This window comes from Lutra lutra, chromosome 9, assembly GCF_902655055.1.
Source record: "Lutra lutra chromosome 9, mLutLut1.2, whole genome shotgun sequence".
Classification (NCBI taxonomy): Eukaryota; Metazoa; Chordata; class Mammalia; order Carnivora; family Mustelidae; genus Lutra; species Lutra lutra.
The window spans coordinates 99,014,599-99,031,064 of record NC_062286.1 but is presented as its reverse complement, the minus strand read 5'-3'; the positions used below and the strand labels follow the sequence as shown (position 1 = coordinate 99,031,064).

Sequence of the window (16,466 nt, the reverse complement as noted above, 5' to 3'; positions counted from 1 at the left end):
TAGAAATGTGACTAATGCAACTGAAGAATGGAATTCTTAACTTCATTTAACTTTAACCAATTTAAGTTTACATGTGAAAACTGATGATCCTTTCAGGTATCTGAAAGCTCGTATGACTGGAATCATTTGAGGAGGCAAATCTACTTTTCAACTGTACATTTTATGTATACATTTGATGAAATCTAAATGCAGAACAAGGGACGCCTGGGTACTCGTTGAGCAGCTGCCTTCAGCTCAGGTCATGATCCCAGGGTCCTGGGATTGAGTCCCACATTGGACTCCTTGCTCAGCAGGGAGCCTGCTTCTCCCTCTGCCTGCCACTCCGTCTGCCTGTGCTCACACTCTCTTACAATAAATAAATAAAATCTTAAAAAAAAAAATAAATGCAGAACAAGTATTTGTGATGACAGATCACCTGCTGGATTGAAATATGCTGCAAATGTAAAATACACACCAGATTTCAGACTTAGTCCAAAAAAAGTAAAACATTCTGTTAGTATTTTTTTAATTGATTACTTGTAATTTTTTTTATATATGGAGTAAAATAACATATACTGTTACAATTCATTTCACCTTTCTCTTTATGTTTGTAAACGTGGCAGTAGAATATTTGAGATCCCATACTGGGCTGGCTCAGTGGGACGGGCAGCTCTGGACCATGAATTTTCCCATTCTGGTCCACAATTTTTCTCATTTATTACGGACCACGCAGGTGTTCCTGAACCCCGCTTTTATGCTGTGATTTTCTAACCCCTGGGCAGTTTTCTGTCTCCTTTCTAGCAGATCACACTATTTACTTCCACTAGAAACTCCCACAGAGGAGTTTTGAGGCTCTGACGGATAAGACCCCCGTGACTTTACAAGAACGATCCTGCAATTCCAGACGCCGCCGCCAGAGAGAGCCGTGTCGCTGCCGTGGTTGCCGAGCAACTCGTGGCCCGGAAGCAGTTCTCCGCCCCGCCCCCGCGGCAACCGCGCGCAGGACAACTTCCGGCGGGGCGGGCGCGGGGGTCTCCTAAGCCGGCTTCCGCGGCGGCGGCGCAATGACTACGCTCCGGGCCTTCACGTGCGATGACCTGTTCCGCTTCAACAACATGTGAGTGAGGCGCCCGGGGCTGGCGTGGGTGGCCGCGTCCCCTGTCCCGGGCCGGGCCCGCAGACCTACCCCGCGCCGGCCACCCCTGGCGCGTCCCTGGGAGCCGCCAGGTCGGAGCCGGGGCCGGGGCGGACGTTCGGACCTCCCTGCTGACCTTGGCCGAGGAGCTGCAGCTTCCTCCCGCGTCCTTGCGTGCTGGTCGGAGTCGGGGCAGCGCGCGGGCGGCCTGTCGCGGTGGCTGTCCCGAACCGCCGGGGCGGGCGGGAGGGGGTGGGGAAGCGGCCCGAAGGCAGCCGTGGACTGCCGCCTGCGGCCAGTGTCCCGGCAGGTCCGGAGGTCGTTGCGAGGTCCACAGCCAAGTGTTTGGTGAGCCCAGCGGCCGATGGTTCATTTGTATCGGAGTGAGACCTTGTGAGTGTGGCACCGACTGCCGTTTCTTTCTTGGCCCGGGTTCGTTTTCTGTTTCGTTGCTGAAGCGGCGCATTCAGCCTGGACAACTTCTTTCAGGTGTGAGTAGTCGGGGCGGGCACATGCTGATGGAGGCCCACTGTGTGTGCTTTAAGTCCGCGTTAAGGCAGGATTGTGACTTCCAGGTACTTAAGCATTTTATTACATAAGTTTCTGAACGTTTAAAAAGTCGACAGAATTTTACGCTGAACACTCAGAGACATTTTCTGCTGGATTCTACAGTTGACATTTTGGTATGTTGACTTCCTCACATCCGTCCATCCATCCACCCGCCCACTCCAAAATCCACTTTAAAGACAGCTGGGCAGTGTGTGAAAACTGAGGATCAAGTGGTTCGGATTCAGGTGTTAGGAGAATGGGAAGCACTTGAGAGGAGGTGGCTAGAAACCTTGCAAAGAGGGGAGGAGCCTTGAAGGGTGGATAAAATGTTGACAGTGATGAGGAAGTTCTGGAGAAGGAAGCAGGTGTGAAGGTGAGAAAGCTTGCGGCCAGACACGTGGGAGGCAAGTGTGACTGGAGTGGTGGGTTTCTCTAACTGCACCATCAGATCAGCTGGTGAAACTGGACTTTGGCTTTGTCCTTGGAGGTTTCAGTCTTGATTGTTGGGAAGAATTTTCTAATGGGCCTCTTTCAGTCAGAGCAGTGTAACTAAAGTGGCTTGTGTTGAGCTCCCCCTGTGCTTGCTGGGCTCTGGCACTGTAATAATCCATTTACTCCTCACAGTTCTCTGAAGCAGGTGCTCTCATTATCCCCATTTTTTGTATGAGTAAAACTAAGGTACTGAGAGCCCAGAGAATTGCCCCAGGTGCTAGAGCCCTGTGGTGGGTGTGGGTGAAGCAAGGAATCTAATCCAAAACTATTGGCCCTGGAATAGTGGTTCTTTAAAGAGTGGTCCCAGACCATCAGGGAGTACTTTGGAAATGCATATTCTGTTTAAGGCTGTTTTAAGGACCAGTGCTCTGGGGCTGGAGCACTTCACCACAGAGTTGTGTGGAAGGTGAGGAAATTGGAGGAGGTACACCAGGCAGATAAGCCATTTAGGACATCTTGGCAACAGGCCAGAAATGATGACAAAGGTTTGGGTTTGGGAGTTGCAAGCCCAGGAAGGGACAGTGTGCTTGGAAGCTTTAAAAGTAGTTGGCAAAACCTACGTGTGTGTGTGTGTGTGTGTGTGTGTGTGTGTGTTTAAGAGGGCATGTGTACACATTCAGGCGCCCCGGGGGGTGTGGAGAGAGAGGAAGAGAGGGAATCTTGAACAAGCTCCACAGTCAGCTCAGAGCCCAACAAGGGCCTCCATGTCACAACCCAGAGATCATGCACGACCTGAGCTGAAATCAAGAGTTGGACGCTTAACCGAGTGAGCCATCCAGGCTCCCGCAAAGCCTTGTTTTAACTGAAAGGGAGGTGAGGAGTTGAGTCCTGTGGATATTGGGAGCAGGAGAACTTGGAGGCAGAGAGAGTAGTAAGGGCACAGGTACCTGTTTCTGACGGGGTGGGGGGCAGCTGATGTGTATAGAGCAGAGTGAGAGAGTGGGAACAGGGCTGGATCTTAGAGAGGACCTCCTACGAGTTGGGCTTCTCCACTAAGTGCTTTGAGATTCCCAGGTGCAGAAATCAGGTAAGTGTCTGGACTAACGATAGCAATTTGGGGGGCCCACGCTATGTAGATGGTATTAAAAGCAGGATGCTAGGGACATCAGTGGTGGAGTGAGTGTGGATAGGAAAAAAGAGGCTCCAGGTGTTGTAGGAGACCTAGTGGCCCTCTGAGTTGGGAGGAGAAGCTGATGGTGGGTCTTGGAAGGTCTGTGAGGAGAGCATTTCAGGTGGAGGGAGTGGGGAGCCATGTCAGGAGCTGCTGATGGCCCAGTGTATAGCATGTCTGTACTTTTATCCCAGGAGGGGAGACTTTCGGGAACGGGGGTCTGGGCAGTGAAAGGGGGCGGATCTGCCTACCAGCACTCCAGGCATGGTTACAGGAGAGCGAGTAGAGGGGGCTGCAGACGCTGTAGGTGTGTGGGTGCCATGGTGGGACTTCTTCCTATTGTGTATTTTCTGTTGTGAAATAGGAAGCAGCTGATACTGAGAAGGAGGTGGCCTGTTGTGGATAGTTGAGGCAAGGCTATAAAGCAGTCGTTGAGAAGTGTGGGAGACACTATTCCCACACTGGAACAGTGATTCTCCAGGTGTGGCTGACGCTCTTCCCTTTTTGCAAGGTCAGAGTGATTTTCAGGAAAGCACCAAGATGGGTTTTTTTTGCCTTTTTCATTCTCTCACAAGTGCACAGTGGAGTTTTCAGCTGTGTGGCTTGCAATACCAAGAGTAACAGACACAGATGTGAGAATCCAGCTGCCTTTTTTTTTTTTTAAGATTTTACTTATTTATTTGACCGAGATGTCACAGAGAGAGATCACAAGTAGGCGGAAAGGGGGAAGCAGGCTCTCTGCTCAGCATGTGGGGCTCAATCCCAGGACCCGGAGACCATGACCAAAGCTGAAGGCAGAGGCTTACCCCCATTGAGCCACCCAGGTGCCCTCACGCTGTCTTAAGCCAGACATTAACAAAGATTTGTAAATTGTTAAAGCCTTTTTGTCGCTAAATTGTGTTCCTGAAAGTAGTCACTTTTGGTTTAAAAAAAAAGTTATTAACATGTAATTGGTTTATTTTAAAATGTTTTAGAAAATGTAATTATCAGTAGATATAACCCACTTAAACAAGTTTTTGGGGGGTCCTCAATAATTTTGAGTGTAAACAGTTTCTGAAACCAAAAGTTTGAGAACTGCTGGCCTGGAGAAGTACCTTGGTAATGGTCCCAAGGAAGAATCTGGCTAGGTATACAAGAGGAAGTTATGGATGGCTGGTTTTGAGCCTGGCAAAATAGTGGTTCCATTAATTGAATAGGAAAGTGAGGGCAGAGCTCTTTGCAGCCAGCTGCAGAGGTGCGTTTTAAGAATTGTTGACTCAGAAGTGTTGTGTTCAGGTGGGACAGGTGCTGGGTAGCACCAGAGCCAGATCCGGGAGTCTTCCTCCATAAGTTAAGGGATGGGATGGTGGGGAAGAGGAGGTAAGAATGTAGAAGAGTGGGATGGAAACACCAAGTGGTGAGAAGGCCCACACTGAGCAGCTGAAGGCCCAGGACAGGCAGGAGGGACTGCTGTCAGATGCTGCAGGCAGCTAGTTCTACTTTCTGTGACTTTCATGCCTGGTTGGGCCCCAGTTCCATTGATGATTTACTGGCATTTAGAAAAATGGAAGGTTTTGATGCAGGTATATTAACTATAAAATAACTTGTAAGGAAGAAACTTAAGTAAAAATTTATAGATATCGTTATAATGGCTGTGATGGCTTAGTTTGGCCTTCAGTAGCTTCCTTAGCCCTAAAGTTGGTTTTAAAGTTGTGGATTTAGCATGTTTTGGTTTTCTGGTGCATGTTTTTAGTTTCAGTGGCTTATTTAAACTGGTTTTGTCAACACTGCTTACTACTGACATTTCTTTTCTTTCTTTTAGTAACTTGGATCCACTTACAGAAACTGTATCCTTTAAAAAAAAAAAAAAGTTAAATGAAGGCTAAGACTAAGAAACATGGAGAAACAAAAGAAAAAATGACTTGAGTACCGAAAAACTTTAAAACTTGCAGGCCAGGAAACATAAGCAACATTGAAAGCAATTTAAAAAACCAAACAAACTTGGACTAAGAGTTGTCTTAAATCTGCCTGGCAAGCTGCTAACAAAATGACCTCATAACTAAAGCAGTGCAGCTCCCCTTGGTGGTAAGTATGGCTCCAAACAACTAAAAGCAGTGACTTCAGGATGGGTTATTACTCTCTGTGAATGAAGCCTGGTGGTGACGAGCAGTCTGTGGTGATTTCATGAGGTCATTGGCGACCAGGCTGTGCACTTTAACCACCATCTCACTCCCAGGGTGGCCTTGGCTTTCTCGGGCATCACGTCCATGTTCCTGGCAGGAGGGTCAACAGAGGGGAAGGTGAGAGTGACCTTCCCTTTCAGGAGTACCTTTAGGAAGTACCATACAGGCTTCTGTATTCCACTGACCAGGAGCTGCCTCCTGCCACACTCACTGAGCTATAACAGTCCAGGAATGAGCCCAGCTTCCCATTTGGGCTTATTACTAAGAAAGGATTTGGGGGTAATAATTAGCCATATCTATGATGTCCCCCAGTGAAAGTGTGCAAAGATGTTTGAAGTTGGGGTGCTGTGGGTTATGTTGCACTAAGAGACAACCCCACATTCTCAGTGGCTTTCTAGCTTCTACTCCATGTCCACTGCAGAGTAGGAGGGTAATATTAACTGATAATTTAACAAAAGAAGGCAAAGAAGCTAATGACATATATTAAGGGTTCAGTCTCACCAGTCAAAAGATATGTGGATTAAAACCAAAATGATATTCTGTGCTTTACCTATCACCTTATCAGGGATTAAAAATGATGGGATTAAAAAATGATTACGCTCATGCTGATGAGGGTAAGAGGAACATTCTCATAAATTGCTAGTGACAGTATAAACTGTGAGAGTCTTTCTGGAAGGCACTTTGGCAGTGTAATACATACTAAGTAATTCCACTTCCCAGAAGCTAAAAATAACAGGTGAGGAATTGGCAAACAAAGGTGCATGGGCCAAATTTGGTCCACTGCCTATTTTTATTTTTGTAAATACAGTTTATAAAACTGTATTGTGTCTAATAAGACACAACCATGCTGAAAAATTTACATATTGTCTGTAGCTTTGTCCATGGCTTTCACAGAGTAGTTGCATCAGAGAGCATATGGTCTACCCAGCCTTGAGTATTTACTGTCCTGTTATAGGAAATGTTAACCCCTGAGTTACGTCATTACCGACATTTTTATTATAGTTAGGATATTAAAAATTTGGAATAGCATTCACAAGGAAATGGTTAGAAAAAATATACTGTATTCGTGAGGAATTTAAAAAGATTTTTAAGACACTGAAAATAACCCACATGTCCCTTGTCAGCAGATAGGTGATTTAAATTGATCACCCGATGGAGTATACTATACATTATTAAAAATTAGCTATAGGTATAGATAACATGGCTACAAATCAGAAACAAAGCTGAGTGAAAAAGCAGAAAAATCACCAAAGTTTTCATTTTGTATCTCAAAAAATTACGACTTTTTAGAGACCTCCATGTTAAAAAGATTTTTGAATAACACAAAAAATTTTCACTGTAAATAAGGTGAAGTATTAGGATGCAAATCAACTTACATGGTGTCTGTCTAGTGACACTTCAGATTTACAGTAAAAGTCCCATAATCCAGGTGAGGCCATGTGTGCAAGTAACCTGCCAGGTATTGGTGGTTGCTGAGCCGATAGCCGGCCTCCTGATGCTGGTTGAGAGGCGGTAATGGTGTGTGTTGGTGGCTGACCAGCAATAAGACTGGCTAGCGTTGCTGTGTTACGGGTTATGTTTGAAGAGTGCTCGAAGAGTGGCTGTCGTTCAGAGGAGAATCTGAAGAATTTATGACTGAGCAGATTTTACAGAAATTAAAAAAAAAAAAAAGGGTTGTGTGATTGGTGGTGGCCCCTCACAGAATTGTATCAGCGAGCTTACACTAAGAAGAAATAGAATGAACATATGTCAGTAAGGACGCCAGGGTTGAAGAGTGTCATAATGAGCAAATTATTCAGGCTTCTACTCTTAAGTCAGCATTTATTTGCAGTACCAGAAAGGGAGAATTTGAATCAGTACAGGGGAAACACTAGGTAATTGATGACTCTGGAAATACTTAACTTTTAGTTATTTTCACAGCCACACAGCTGAAGTAGGAACTAATCATTAATTTTCTAGTGCAATTATGGAAAAACAAATGTATTGAGCATCTACTTTGTGCTCAGCACCAGGGATAGAGTGAACATGACATTCATATCCAAAAGGGAGGGAGAGAGTGAACAATATCCAGTGCTGGCTGGTAAGTGCTGTGCAGAGATTTAGATACAATGTGATCAGTATGGACACAGATGATAGAACTTCAGACTCCTGGTTCTCTGCTGTCAGATGGTGTTGTCTCCACTCCTATTTTTGAACTTACATATTCAGGCAATTTTGTTATCAATTATTAGTGCTAACCTAAATAATGTACTGACATGAATATACAGATCACACATATATTGAGCTGGGGATAAAGTAACAATATATTTTCAAAGGAACCTTTCTTCACAATGTTTCTTTTATGAAGAACTTTGTATTTTCACTTTCCACACTCCTTAACGAGACTCTAGTATGGGATTCCTTTTTACTTACAGTACCTCGCCCACTGGCCAGAGTACTTCATTGTTGCGGAGGCACCTGGTGGAGAGTTAATGGGTTATAGTAAGTATAATACCACTAGAACTTTTTTGAGTAGGCAGTTGAGAGTTTAATGTAGGTTTCAACTGATTGTTTTAGATTGATTGCAGAAGTGGAAATGTAATCATGCTGCCTAGAATTTTATTTCCTTTAACCACTGACAGCTCACCCATGCTTTCTATATTTTAGGCATTGTGCTCTAGGCCCCAGGGGACACAGACAGACAAGGTCTCAGGCTTCATGGATCTTTCATTCTGTGCTTATATTTCTGCATGGTTTTTTGGTACATAACACAGGAATTACAGAATCTTCATTGAATTAGTGGCATTACTAACAAAAATTTGAGCTGTGGACTCAAGTTTTGTGTACACATACATACCTACATGAAATGTAGATATTTTAAAAAATAGATATTCTGATTGTGTTCAAAATTAGTTGTTTTTAGTGTATCATTCCTTTAAAAAAAGAAACTTTTCTCTAAGTGAGAGTCAAATAAGAGCACTATAACTATTAGCTAGATGACTACGTGTTACTTAAAAATTAAAACTTCATCATTAGTGTCCTTTATAATAAAAATGTACCAACAGTCATTCTGTATTCATGTATAAATCCATGTGTTTAATTAGTGCAATCTTTTATTGGCAGTCATGGGTAAAGCAGAAGGCTCAGTAGCTAGGGAAGAATGGCACGGGCACGTCACTGCTCTCTCTGTCGCCCCAGAATTTCGACGCCTTGGTTTGGCTGCTAAACTTATGGAGTTATTAGAGGAGATTTCAGAAAGGTGAGATCCTGCTTTTCAAGTAATAATTTATGCACCCTATTTGGTTTTTTTTCATGGTGAAAATGTCTAAGTTTTTTTTCTGTTCAGGCTGAATATTGTGCTTCAGTTTGCAGGATTTTCATTTTCATCAGTAGTTGTGTATTCACATATTCAGAGTAGTAGCATTGTCCCTATTTTGCCATTGAGGAAAATTCAGGCAAAGTAAGTGACCTGCCATGGGCTTATATGCTGGGTAATAGATGCAATCCAAGACTAGCCCTTAAGTTTGTTTTTTTTGTTTTGTTTTTGTTTTTGTTTTTGTTTTTTTTTGGTGTTCTTGACACTGTTGCAGATGTTCCCAAATTCTCTGTCAACATCGCCCTTTGCATCCCAGTGATTTTTTTTCATAGTGCTCCTATGGCCAATAAAAAAAAAAGAAATCCCTCAGTTTAGACTTAACCAGTTATGTCCCAACTGCATAGTAAATACTTATGGCCTAACAAATTAGTAGCTGTTTGGAAAAAATAAACAAATTGAGAGAAAAAATACTATTTCATTGTTAAATAACTGCGGCTACCTACTAATGAAATGTGTGCCTTTTGGGCATTTCAGGACTTCTTAATCTTGGAAACAGATTTGACACAACCACCTGCATTCTTTTTTCATACTGATTTTCTTGCAGTACTTTTTTTTTTTTTTTTTTTTTTTTTGGTCACAGGAACTGCCAAAACCTGGCTTCATAAAACCTTTGATGACCTTTGTCATTAGAAGAAGCTTAACACCATGTAATGCTGCATTTGTGATTATATCAAACTAGTAGTTTGCCATTGTCTGACATGTAAGGTTTATCTGTGTTTCCCCCAAACATCTGAAATATCCTATTGCACCTCTAAGAGTTTGAGCCACTCTGGAGCAGTTTGGGTACACACTAAAAACACAACTGCCAGCATTAGGGCTTTTTAAAAAAAGACCTATTGTATATGTCAAACACCCTCATTATGTGAGATAAAAGTAATATAATTAAAAGACTCCTGCCAGCTCCCATTCTAAAAGAGGTAAGAGATGTGTGTTTAAGTTTAATCAGTTGTCAAGCTGCCACTTATTTTTTTTCCTCTACTTTTAAATGCTTAGAAGTATATAGGAAAGGGAATATTTGCTGAGAAGGGCTCTTGAGGTTTTACACTTAATGGATTTTAAAACGCAAGTTTTAAAGAAGTAGCTAGCCAAGCTGAAAATGCTCTGGGCCAAGTTGGGGTTAAAAGGAACTTGAGCTTATTCAGGAAAGAGAGAAAAAAGTATTAACTGAAAAAGAAATCAGTTTTAGTACTTGAAAAGTTTTAGTTTATACATATTTGTTAATGGCATTTGTTATCTTTTTGAAAAAAAGTATTTGGCATTATAATATAGTGGACAGGGAGTTAAGAAATAGGTTCTAATGAGCTATCACCCTACACATGATTTTATGTACTTAGGGGACAGAGTCTCAGAATAGAAAACAACTAAGCTCCTGTCTTTTCCATTTTCTGAATCTTCGTTATTTTGGACCAGTTGCTAAGATTTGTGTGTGTGTGTTTGTGTATAACTAAATATATACATACATGTATTTTTAATTATATACATTAAAAACAAGAGAGAAAAAGGAAATTAAAGCGGTAAAACACATAAGAAGCCTGAAATGAGATGTTAGCTATGAATCCAAATATAATCAGTAAATGCAGCACTAAATGTTAATGGACTAATTACTCCAGTTAAAAGACAAAGACCTGAAGACATTACAGTAAACTGAAGCAAGCCACAGAAAGACAAATGATGTGTGAGTCCACTTATATGAGATATCCACAACAGGTAAATTTGGAGAATCAAAGAGTAGAATGGTGGTAGCCAGAGACCATGGAAGAGGGGAGTGGAAGTTACTAATCAGCAGGCATAAAGTTCAGTTAGAATGAATAACCCCTATAGTCTGCTTTACAATTTACCTATAGTAAAAGAATAACATACATTTAAAATTTATTAAAAGGGAAAAACCTCACATTAAATTGTTCTTACAACAGTAAAAGACTGTCAGAACTGTATTTATAGGAAATATATGTAAAGATTAAAGATTGAAAGAAATTTTGAAATTATCATGCAAATTCTAACCAAAAGACAGTTGGTATACTTATTAACAAGAGTCACATAATAATTCAGTAATTTTTCAGAGTAAAAAAAAGGGTCACTGCTTATATGTGAAAAGATTTAATGCATTGGGAAGATGTAATAATTACAAGTTTTATGTACACAGTGACAAATTCAAAGTAAAAATGCAAAAATTGATAAAAGTACAAGGAGAAATAAATTTTATCATAATGAGAGATTTGAACATCCTTTTTCTAACTGATAGAACAATTAGAAAAATTGATTAAGGGCACAGAATAGGGGTGATTACTTTTCCTAGGCCAGATACTGAGGCTTTACAGGCCAGCTAATCTAGTGCTTATGTCTGTGTATATTAAACACCCCTTCAAAGTTTTAAAAACTGTCCTTAATGGGAGAGCAGTACAAAAATAGGTTGCAGGCAGGACTCCCTCAACAGATCACCATCAGTAGCTAAAAATCTTTCCAGAAAGCTACGACTTCTCTGGCAAAATTTTACCAACTATTTTAAGAAGTGTAAAGATTGTAAGTTCACTTTTACACAAACTAAAACAGTTTTCAACTGTTTTTTTAAGGCTAGAGTAATACATAAGAAAGCCCAACAAGAAATATGAGGAATGGAAATTTAAAGAAAATATGTCAGTCTTTATAGATGCAAAAATCCCAGAAAAATCTTAGCAAAATGGGACTCAGCAGTTAATAAAAAGGATGATATATCAGGGGAAGGAAGGTTGTTTTAACATGAGAAAACCTGTAAATGTATTCCAGCCTATTAATAAATTAAGGGAGAACAATTGTTAGTAAGTACAGAAAATGCTTTGATAAAATCCTATTGATTAAAAACGGTTAACAATGTAGGAAATATAAGGGGAGAACTTCCTTAATCTAAAAAAAGAATATTTACCAAAAATCTGTAGTAAATATTAGCAGTGATGCAGTGAATGCTTTCCCTTTGAAGAAAGGGCTGAAACAAGGAAGAATGCCTACAGTCAGCCCATCTTCAGTAATTTACTGGAAATCCTAGACATCATAGTACAGCAAGAAAAATGTACAGCAAGAAGAAACAAAGCTCTTATTTTGTACACACAAGACTGTACAAACAAAACCACAAGAAGCTACAAACAAATGTTTAGAATAAAAGCTAAGCAGAGTTGTTGGACAATCAGTATAAAAATCAATTTCATTTCTACACAAAAAGTAAAATTTAAGAAAAGATGCCAGTTACAGTGGCATCAGAATAAATTAAGCCCTTTGAGAAAAATCTAACAAGAGCTATGCAAGACTTCTCTGAAGTTTCTAACACTTTCTTGAGAAACAGAAAAGATGACCTCTCTCAGTGGAGAGAGAACTATGTCAGAGGCAGGGAGGGCTAAACTGGTGTTTGATCCATGGAGCCAAACTGTAACTGCAACCCACATCTCCAGTGTTTGTGAGACTTGTTCAATTGACTCTGAAGCTTACAGGGGAATGGAAGGAGACAAGATCATTTTAACAACAAGGTAGGAAGGTTTGCCCCTCCAAATATCAAGCTGTAATGAGTGAGCTCTGTGTCAGTGCTGGAGTACTTGTCTAGACCAGAGGAACAGAGCTGAGGAACAGATGCAGGGACACGTGAATCCTGACATAACTCAGAGGAAGCAACTGCAGAGCAGCAGTGGAGGGATACAGTCTGCAGTAAGGACGGTGGCACGAATGGATAACCACATGGGAAAAAACATTTTCCAGATTTATTAAAAACCTACTGTGGAAAAACGAAACTCAAAAGCCCTTTTAAGTAATATAGGAGAGCATATCCATGACCTCAGGGTAGAAAAGAGCTTCTTAAATAAGCCATAAAAAGCCCGATTGTAAAGGAGAGGCTCATATGCAATTTCACTGAAGTGAAGTAACTCTGTTCATCAAAAGTTACATGAGGATAATAACAACTCAAGCCACAAACTGGGAAAAGATTGGCAACAATCCTTTACACAATGTCAACTACCCAGAATACATAGAAGACCACAGCTGGGGGGAAAAAAATTGTGAAAGACCAATAAGGACTGAAAAATATGAAATCTAAATGACCTACAAAAATGTATTTAGCCCCATTAGTAATGAGAAATGCCAACTAAAATTACCCTGAGATACTTAGGACATTTTCAAAAATAAAAATGCACCAAGCCTTGTCACTATGGGAATGGAGTCTCACCCTCTGCTGGGAAGTGGGTACTACCTAAAAAAGGTGAAGATGCCCCTATGAGCCAGTGATCACACTCTTAGTTGTAGACCTTAGATACTGTACCTATGAGACCTACAATAAAAATATTCGTAGCAGCACAGTTTATAATCATAACCCGAAATGTTTATCTGTGGGACTATGGACAATTTGTAGTGTATTCACCCATACAAGGGAGTGCTAAAAAGGGAAAATGAACAAAATCCAGCTATACCAGGCTGACTTGCACTTTACTGAGAGGGGCAAATCACCAAAGGATATGCAAAGTACAATAATATTTATGTAAAATTCATCAATAAGAAACATTGTACTAGGTGGTGAATCTACGGCAAAACCCAAGGAGCTAATGAGAGTGGGTTGGAACTTGGAGACATCTGGGTAAGGGGGATGGCTGTCACTGCCCAGAAAGACCTGATGGCTTTAGGGATGCCATTGTCAGGCAGTTCATGTCCGGTTGTTACGTGTGGGCCATGGCAGGGTGCTGCTTATTGCTCAAATCTTTAGTTTGCACATATGGGTGAAAATAATTGTATTACTAGTTGATAATGAGCACGTCATTTACTGTTATGTAAAATATACAGTAATTAAAGACAGAATTATGGTTTTAAAAAATGTTCTAGAAGTTTATCTTTTAAAGAAAATAACAGGTTTTTAAATGTTAGTATGCTAACAGAAAATATCTCTTTGTACCTCAAAATAATTGTCATAAATCCTCAGGACTAAAAATGGATACAAGGTAATCAGCTGCAAAGTCCTATTATTTCCATTCTTTAAATATTAGTCAAAGCCAACTAAAAACAAGTGTTGTTTTAAAACTTATAAGTATTTTCTAGATTTCCCCACATTTTAACATTTACCCCTTTTTTTTTTCTGATTTAAAGAAAGGGTGGATTTTTCGTCGATCTCTTTGTTAGAGTGTCTAACCAAGTTGCAGTCAACATGTATAAGCAACTGGGCTACAGCGTGTACAGGACGGTCATAGAGTACTACTCAGCCAGCAACGGGGAGCCCGATGAGGATGCCTATGGTGAGCTCCCTTCTGTGGCAGTATCCCCCCCAAAAAGCCAAAACATTTACATTCATTCTATACACTAGTCATTTTAATAAGTTGAAAAGAACTGTATTTGTTGGACTTAAGTTTTTAAATTTGAGCTGTAATTAAATCTCCTTTAACCTGCCTTCATGAACCCACCACTGGTTAACTTACATTAACCAGTGGTTAATTGTCAGTTGTTTAATTATGTTATATACACGCATGTTAATTTTACTAAGATTTTGTCAAAAGAACACTGGTACACAGAGCTCAGTACTTGTGTCTAGGAGTCTCACTTAAACACATTTTCTGAGGACCTAGTAAATGGGAGGGGTTGGGAAAAAACCTCTTATGGGAACTTTACATATACACTTCCACATAAGATATTTTGGTATTTGGGTACTTACATTAAATTTTGCTTCCTAACAGATATGAGGAAAGCACTTTCCAGAGACACTGAGAAGAAATCCATCATACCATTACCTCATCCTGTGAGGCCTGAAGACATTGAATAACCATGGGCAGTGGTTCTTAGGCTGATGCTCCAGATATTTTATGGACAATATTATTTTCATTGGATGATCTTGGAGCTCTATTAGGAGAAAAGTAATCATTTAGGTCTTACAGACTTAAAATACAGGTTATAAACTTTAGTCTCATTGTTTCCAATTAGCAATATCATACCTACTAAAGCTGTTCACTGTAATAAAATTCAATCAAAAAGGCAGCTAGGTCAGACGGAAACATTCCACTATTTTGGGTCATAATATTCACTATATGCTAGGGAAAAAAAGTGCTCCAGTCTCCTCCTAAATTCCGTGCCTGAGAACCACTGCTGCATATATATTTTTTATTTTGTATCGAATTGTTAATTGAAGCTTTAAAAGCATATATGAAATGTATAAATCTAAGATGTATAATAAAATGCACTGTAAACTCTATGAATGTGTTCTAGAAGCTTGATACTTGTTTTCATACTGTTAATCCCAGGTCTTTTCCTTATCTAATCTCACACCACTTTGCTTAAATCCTGCCTTTGAAAATATAAAAAGACACAGGTTTCTTTAAAGGGGAAAAAGAACCTAATTCCAAAAGAAAGGCCATAAAACTAGGTCATGGACCACCCACGTAGTTTCATGTATAGTTTTCTTTACTTGTAAAAATACCCAGTGAGTAAAAGTGGCTAAAGAAAACCCCACAGAAACAATTACCAGAAAGCTTTTGCCTGTGAAAGGACTTACCTCTGGTGGAGTTGAGGGTAAGAGATATCTTTCATGTTCTTCCACGGTAAACTTTTCCTTCACGCATTGCATGCTGGCACTATCAGAACATGGTGGTAGGAGTTTACATTGGGAATCTGACCATTAATTTTTGTTCTTTTTTTAATTTTTAATTTTTTAAATTTTCAGCATAACAGTATTCATTGTTTTTGCACCACACCCAGTGCTCCATGCAATCCATGCCCTTTCCAATACCCACCACCTGGTTCCCCCAACCTCCCACCCCCCCCAACCCCGGCCCTTCAAAACCCTCAGATTGTTTTTCAGAGTCCATAGTCTCTCATGGTTCACCTCCCCTTCCAATTTCCCTCAACTCCCTTCTCTCTAACTCCCCTTGTCCTCCATGCTATTTGTTATGCTCCACAAATAAGTGAAACCATATGATAATTGACTCTCTCTGCTTGACTTATTTCTGTTCTTATGCAGCATAAACAGGACAAAATTGTAGGAAGACCCTGAATAGTCACTTATATTAGCATTTTGTCCTGCTTTCATCTCACTCCTTGACTCTGCACTTAGCCAAAGGGTATTAAAATCAGAAATACTCCTCTTGGCCAACCAGACAGACCTCAGTACTCCATCGTCAGGACCCATGTGACACCCAGCAGCTGGGGTGACACTGGTCCAGAGCCTGAAGCACCAAGGCTGAACACAGATATGCCTTTGATCCTGGCTGTCCTAGCTGCCTCTCAAATACTAGCTTACTTTTAAGACACAATTTAGTACCATACTGACTAGCTTTTTAAAATCCCTTTTACTATTTTATTGCTTTTTAAATAACTTAATATATTTGTAAATTTAGTAAGTTTTATGCAATTAAATCTGGAAATACTAAATTTGCTAGTTGCCCTTCCAGGTGAAAAAATACTCTTGAAGATGACAGTTCGAGTCAAATAGCTTGGCCAGTGAACAAAACAAGAAAAAAAAGCTTGAGAAATCAGGCAAGTATTTTTTGCTTGAGGATATGAGCAATGTGTCAACAAATGTGTTATCTCTGTGCTACTTAAAGTTTTCTTTTTTGGCATTATAGTTGGTTACCTTTAGGTTTTTCACATGTTCTAAACCAAGTGTAAAATGTATCCTGGATTATGGTAGCTACTTTCTGCTGTAACACACTAGGGGATGTTTATCGGTACTCCAGGTAGAGAGGACGCCCTTGT

At 40.5% G+C, this 16,466-nt stretch overlaps 1 protein-coding gene and 1 long non-coding RNA gene across 4 annotated transcripts; one reads left to right on the top strand and one right to left on the bottom strand.

The window, feature by feature from the left end:
• Positions 1-958: 958 nt before the first annotated feature.
• Positions 959-14,967, top strand: NAA20 (N-alpha-acetyltransferase 20, NatB catalytic subunit). Of its 3 annotated transcripts, none has more exons than XM_047743848.1 (6): positions 959-1,096; positions 5,068-5,092; positions 7,819-7,909; positions 8,531-8,666; positions 13,875-14,020; positions 14,456-14,967. In XM_047743848.1, exons 1-6 carry the CDS (start codon positions 1,044-1,046, stop codon positions 14,539-14,541), a joined length of 537 nt encoding a protein of 178 aa, XP_047599804.1. In that variant the 5' UTR covers positions 959-1,043; the 3' UTR covers positions 14,542-14,967. The 3 variants fall into 3 exon arrangements, with proteins under 3 accessions (XP_047599804.1, XP_047599805.1, XP_047599806.1); XM_047743849.1 differs by lacking the exon at positions 959-1,096 and adding an exon at positions 1,464-1,507; XM_047743850.1 differs by lacking the exons at positions 959-1,096; positions 5,068-5,092 and adding an exon at positions 6,016-6,042 and having other exon boundaries at positions 7,843-7,909.
• LOC125108285 (uncharacterized) lies at positions 7,234-14,544 on the bottom strand. Its single transcript, XR_007129866.1, has 2 exons — positions 14,434-14,544; positions 7,234-9,060 (listed from the first exon to the last, which is right to left on the bottom strand). It is a non-coding gene; the product is annotated as an uncharacterized LOC125108285 (long non-coding RNA).
• Positions 14,968-16,466: the final 1,499 nt, after the last annotated feature.